Source organism: Cyclospora cayetanensis, unplaced genomic scaffold, assembly GCF_002999335.1.
Source record: "Cyclospora cayetanensis isolate NF1_C8 unplaced genomic scaffold, CcayRef3 CcayRef3_contig_4, whole genome shotgun sequence".
Classification (NCBI taxonomy): Eukaryota; Apicomplexa; class Conoidasida; order Eucoccidiorida; family Eimeriidae; genus Cyclospora; species Cyclospora cayetanensis.
In genome coordinates, this window is record NW_020312369.1 from 163,150 (window position 1) to 169,572 (window position 6,423).

General features: G+C 47.5%; 1 protein-coding gene across 1 annotated transcript; it reads right to left on the reverse strand.

Moving 5' to 3' along the window:
• Nucleotides 1–2,912: 2,912 nt before the first annotated feature.
• Nucleotides 2,913–5,436, reverse strand: LOC34623233 (carbonyl reductase [NADPH] 1). Its single transcript, XM_022736362.2, has 7 exons — nt 5,302–5,436; nt 4,945–5,086; nt 4,731–4,816; nt 4,116–4,253; nt 3,760–3,849; nt 3,376–3,475; nt 2,913–3,067 (listed from the first exon to the last, which is right to left on the reverse strand). Exons 1-7 carry the CDS (start codon nt 5,434–5,436, stop codon nt 2,913–2,915), a joined length of 846 nt encoding a protein of 281 aa, XP_022589695.1.
• Nucleotides 5,437–6,423: the final 987 nt, after the last annotated feature.

Genomic DNA, 6,423 nt, shown 5'->3' on the forward strand with positions numbered 1-6,423 from the left:
AATTCATCTAAATATAGCAAGCTACTAGGATCAGCTTAGGGATACTTCACACGGCAGGCACCTCACCTCGCCGACATGCTGGCCGCTGCACAGCCTCCAACGGACTCTGTTGCAACCGAGTAGGCATCATGGCAGTTAACTAACACTCTCACACCCACAATCCCAAGACACCGTCACCATATGCCACGGAAGAGCCACTGGAGAGTGAAAAGAAGCAGAACAGAGGGGCAACACTGGAAGGGCGGCGAAAATGCGGATATCGAGGCGGGAAGGAAAGCGAAAGGAGGTAACGGCATAAGAGGACCCGACAAAGACAGCTCGACATGAATTGTATCAGCAACGTGCTGATATCTCGGTAGAGAAGTCAAGCTTGTGTGACAGTCCGACGGGCGGCAGGGGAAGCAACGCGGTGAGATGAACGATTATTACTGCAACAGTTGATGTTCTCCGCATGCATTTGTGCTCTTCCGCCGTCACCATTCGGCTGCGGTGACCTTCACCCATTTGTGCCGCCATATGCACCACCGAGTTCCCAAGAAAATCAAGCAGGCTGCTTCTCGAGCCAGCTGCTGTCCAGATAGAGTGGCGTGCGTGCTCCCGTTGTAGCTACTCTTGGCAAACGAAGGCCCCGGTGTGGCAAGCAGATATTTTGCACCTGGGTGAGAAAAAGCTAGCCACCCCTCAGACAGCAGCGATCTGCCAATTTGGATCATCAAGAACTCAATCTCTGTCCCTTGTGCCCTGCTCCATCTGTCGCCCCCTTTTGCGGGGGAGAGAGGCACCTCGTGTCACAAGGCTGGCAACCCAGTTCTATGCTCTACATGACCCGCTCAAGAGTTTACAGCATATAAGTTCAAACATTCGCCGCGAGTGACGGAGGAAGAAACACCGCCGATTGCTTCCGCCCGTCGATCCACTGGTGGTGCGGCCGTACTCATGAAGAGTAGTCGCATGGGCAGCAACAACTGCAAGCTTCAGAAGTAACCGCAATGAAGGGGCGGCAGGTTCATTTCGAAACCAGCACCTTCAAGCGAAGGCCTTTCAACAAGAGCTATAGAGGCATGGTGGAAGGGCGACTTCGAGCAGCTAGATCCGCGTAAAGAGCAGCAGGAAGTTTAGCCGCAGCAGCACCCCACAGTATCAGACGTATGAGAACACCACGCCAATCCATGTGAGAGCCCTCTTCTCCACATGTTGGCTCTACGGTTACCCTCTGTTTATGAATCCCTTGTACCCCCATTGGTCTCCTAATACGCGACTTTTCCGTGCTTCTCTTGGAGCAAAGCGGCAAGGGATTTGCGGCTACGCAAACCCTAAAATTTACAGATACTCCAAACAAGCTCTCGCCTCGCTGCCCCTCAATTTGTCCACCACTTCGCACGCTCAGCAAACCAAAGACGCAAACAGATGGGTATTTGGGTCCGCATGTGGGGTAGGCGCTGGTGCGTCGGAACACCCCCGCAACGGGAAGGGACAGGTTTCACCGAATTGTCAGAGGAAAGGTCTGCTAAGTAACACCACAATGTTTAGTAAACGGATGGAACATGCAATTGCGAGAGAAAAACAAAGAACCAAAAGGGGCTTACGGCTCGCGCCACTGCGGATCGTGGTTGCCAACGTTTCCTGAAGGTAGGTATCTTAAAGTGAAGACAACAGTGGCATATTCAGGTTCTCGCTTTTGGAGAAGCTACTTCACTATTTCCCAAAGTCTAACACCCCAATTCGCCTCCGTCACCATGAAAACTCGACTACGTCCTAATTCGCTATTCTCCTCCGGGGAGTGCTCGCTTCCAGAAAATATCCGACAGAGGGGTATGTACAGTCGTACTCGAATTTTAACGAAGAACTGGATGACACTGCAGGCACCCGGTGCATGGCAAATGGGAAGCAGGAAGAGAAACGAGCTGGTGTTGCTCATGCTACACGATCGCGAATGTACGCATTGACGGTCATCGTATCCGTCGATTCACGCTAATATACATGTAGAGAAAAATCGTAGTTTTAAGGACTAAGCCATTTTTACTTCATTCTACCTATATAATTCATGCTTTCGCTCCTTCTCGAAAGTACCTCCCCGAGAACTCCGCCTATTTGCACCGACAAATGCCACCACCGACGACGCAGTCCAGATCAACCAATTTGACCCTTTACACCTCAACACAGCAAGAAAGTTGAAGCATACCTGAGGATAGCGGCCATATGAAAGCCTGCCACACACTGCATAAACGATGAGGCATTACTCCCCTCCATCATGGGTGGCCTTTAAAACTTAGGAAGAACCCTCTTTCTACGTCCAATTCTTGCAAACCCAGTCCCTTTGTAAAGAGATTATAGTAGTCGCTCTGCCATGCTTACAGCTTTCGTACTAATCATTTACCTTCGTTACAACACGGTGGGGCCTTTCAGTGGAACCTGCCAGAGGCAGACGGCGATCCTTCCGCAATAGACGCTGTGATTTGCTACTCCGGGCTACATCACTGGGGTTTGTTCTCAATAATTTTATGCGCTTGTCCAGTGTTGTATACGTAGCAACAAGCAAAACTGTTTCTCCGTGCAATGCCGAAGATCCCTTTGGTTTTCTGCGACTAAAATACGACGGGGACAGGGGTAATTGTGCGTGCATACCTAAATGGCCAAAAGTCTTTAAATAGCTCAAATTTATTAGATTGGAACACTTTAAGTTTGGCTTGATGTTAGAACGTAATGGGTTTTTTTGTAGACTGGTGAGCCATCGATATGTCTATCGGATATGCGCACAACAGGCTTGCATACGCACAAAAAGCACCATTACACTTCTCTATATACATATGCTCACGCCTGTATGAATTTATCAAGAAAGGCATATGTTCCTTTTTCCTCGTTTGACCACTACTAGGAATTGACTCCTTATCTTATCCCGTGAAAATATACATCTAGTCCTCCCTCAAGTCATGTACTTCCTCCTTTTGTATAAACTTTCCATGGTGTTCTTTGGTGGCTCCCAACGCCAGAGACCCTACGATTTCCGCGCCGTCTGCTGCGGAGAGGGGAGGAGCCTCCCATCCGGCCATGTCAGTCTTGCACCACCCTGAACACCCAGAGAATTCAACGAGTTTTCTCTGCATCTCGAGAGTTGCATGCACACAATCTCATGAATAAGCCTGCACGCATGGTGTACACTGTACCCAGATAATACTCGCGCACCTATGCAGACGTGCAAACATAGGTCCACGAAAAAATAGATATACGCTGCAGAGGAGGTATATTATGCATGATTACACGATCACGTGTACTATTCGAAACAAGACGACTTCAACAAGCCAGAAGAATACGCCTGAGCCCGATTATTCCAAACTCCTATTCCACCTGACGCCGAATACCTATTTGCATGTGTACCTGGGCAGCAGCAAGTGACCACCATCCCCTCTCTGTCTTTGAGTGCTGGACACTTATCGGACATTCGGGCCAAAGCTGCCGTCATGGCGATTACTGCAGCCTGTGGAAAAAGAGGATAATTTCAAGACATACGAACACCGATTTTGTCGCTAAATATAGAGCGTCCACGCAAATACAACGATTTAACATTCATGTGAGAGGACATAGTAAGATCCCTTGTAGCTGCCGTAGGATGTGAAAAGTGTACTAGCAGTTGGCGTAATATTAAATCATTCCTCCCTCCTTGTCGCATCTATACTCCGTGGTAATTATGATTCCACTGTCACTTCTGTTTCCACACCGATGCAAAAGGAAAGGACATGAATCACGCGTGCAAACCCTTACCTTTGAGAAGCCGTATGTTGTAGAAGGCCAGCCGTCCATGCGGCCAGTTGCACAGTCCGCCAGGTACTCCTCAACGACACTGTCGATATCCTGAGACGACAAAATAGAGGTAACAGAATATTTTCTCGGATAAACAAGATCTAGCAGGGCCAAGTGAGACGAAGTAGGCCAAAGCCAAGGTACACACGGACATGCGTGGAATCGGCCTGCACAAAACAAGGCAACTGAAGAAGGGGAGGCCAAACCAGCGCCATCAAGCACAGGCAGGCTAAGAGAGAAGACACGCCCAAAAGGCTATTTTAAGCTGTGGAAGGGGAAAATATTTAATTGAAGGCTTCTGCATGCAGGGGATGCACCTCCAGCGTTGCCGATTTGCTCATCAGGCGATGTCGCCTCTCTGGAGTCATTTGGGTAAGGGCCCTTTGTCCAGCCATCGATGCAACGTTAACAATGCGAGAGCCCGACGTGAAAAGGCTCGTCATGGCCTTCGTTAGCTAGAAAGCAGACACAGGGGCACACAATGCGAAAAATCTGATGCAATATTAGCAGAAAGCCCGCACAAGCTACCTTTCACTCACATGCAACTTAAGGGCCAAACTACCTTTAAAATCAGATAGACAAGAACGCCTTTACTTCATATGTGTAGACATCGAAACAACACTCTTGTCAACATCGTAAGGGTCAATATTGGGCTTTAGGGGGGACCACCCAGATGCACACTGATAATACGAGGATACTTATTGTCCTAGATACATCCAGTTTTCGACATCAACGATTTGCGTGCGGCTCCGAGATAGCCAGCGCAGACTGGCTGGTCTACTATTAGTTCTTAATACAACTATGACCTACGTTTACACCCAACCATAGTGACCAGCGCGCTTGGAGTTCAACCACACGGAAGCGCATTTTTTATAACAGCAGCTCTTTTGAAGTCTCATACTATGTGAAGATGATGTAGAATCCGAACTTACATCTCTAGTGCCGTAGTAATTGATGCCGCAGGTCATCCTTGCCTGCACCCCCACGGGTTCAGTTGCATCATTCTTGAAAGCGAAGCCTGCCAAGTTTCACATTGATAAAAAAGGAGACAAGTGGTCTCATGAAGCTTGGCGTTACTAGCCCATCCTTTAGAGTATTCAAAGGATTATAGAAAGTGCCTGGGGTACGGAGTTGTCTTGTAGTTACCTGCATTGTTTACAAGGCACTCGACTTGTCCGTATTTGTTTCGAATAGTCTCAACAAACATTTCCCTGCTAAGCTTATGCGCTATATCCAGCTGCACCATTTCCACCTTCAGACCCTCTCCAGCCAGTTTTGCCACAGCTTGCTGGGTAGAAAAGAAAACTCACAACCGCATGTCCAGGTAAAGCATAGCCTTTTATCTTCCCCATAGCAATTCCTGTACACTCACAAGCCATTGCCTACAGTGTACAGGCTACTTGGTGGTACTTTTGTCCGATTTTATAGCACGAAGAGAAATTACATGTATACAGCAAAACTGTTACTGCCTTTCAGTACACGAGGATACATGCCATCCCTTACCGCGCCATTTTCCGGAGATCTAGAGGTAATAACAACAGTTGCGTCTTCATTCTTTAGTTCTTTGCATATCTTCTTGGCTGTTTCAAAGCCAATTCCTTTATTTCCTCCGGTTACGATGAACACCCTTCGTGCCATTCTGAGGGGAGTGCAATGTTACGGGCAGAAGTATCAAGGAGATTGATGAGACCTGCGTGGTTTTAAAGAGTAATGCGAATAAAATAAAGGAAATTTTCGGAAATAAATGGGGGAGACGAGCCACACTGCATCATTTTGCAACTGGCTTCCTTGGCCCTGCTAGAGTAGCAGCTATGTTCGAGCTTCCAAAATGCGCAGCGTAAGCGGTTGCGGTACCAATATAACCCACGAAGATACAATACGCACTATTTATGATGGGAAAACAACAGAACAACTCTTGCGTTATGCGATGGCAGTTCCAAAATACACGAGCAGGCTTGTGACCTTTGAAACTGACATCATACAGCAGACTCGTCGTGCCATCTAAGCTTCCAGCTCAGCTCTGTGTATTTGGACTCCTAAAAGTACACACACGTATTTCCATCACCTCACCTATCACATGAATGTGGAGGGAAGAAGACCACACCACTAACATTACCTAAGACAAGCGGTCGGCTGTGAATTTCTTACAGAAATAGCCCTGCAGACTTTAAATGAAGATCGAGTAATATCTTGTCCAGTTCAAAAGTACTGAGCTCAAACACTTATTGCATTCGAGTGTATGGCTTAGCTGCTCATGTGCTGTATCCATTAACCAGCGTGTATTGCTCTCCAATGTGAACATACACTACTATTAAAAAAATACTGTACATGTGGACTGAGTTCGCTGTTCAAGGACAGCTATATCGATTCGTCTGAGCGTGCAACAGGGAATGTTCCTGTGCTTTCTCTTCTTCTTAGGCCAAAAATTTTCGAGGCCACGCGGTAAAGTTTGCTGAAGTGCCCGTTGGAGAAAAAAAGTAGATCTAGATTTAACAGCTGACAACGGGTGATTCAGGTCAAGAACTTTCTGTGTGCATGTCCTACATGAATTGCTAGGACGCATAACTGATTTGCCTTAACTTGCAGCGAGCTTTGGCACAGCTTCGTGTAAAGCTGCTTTGCTGA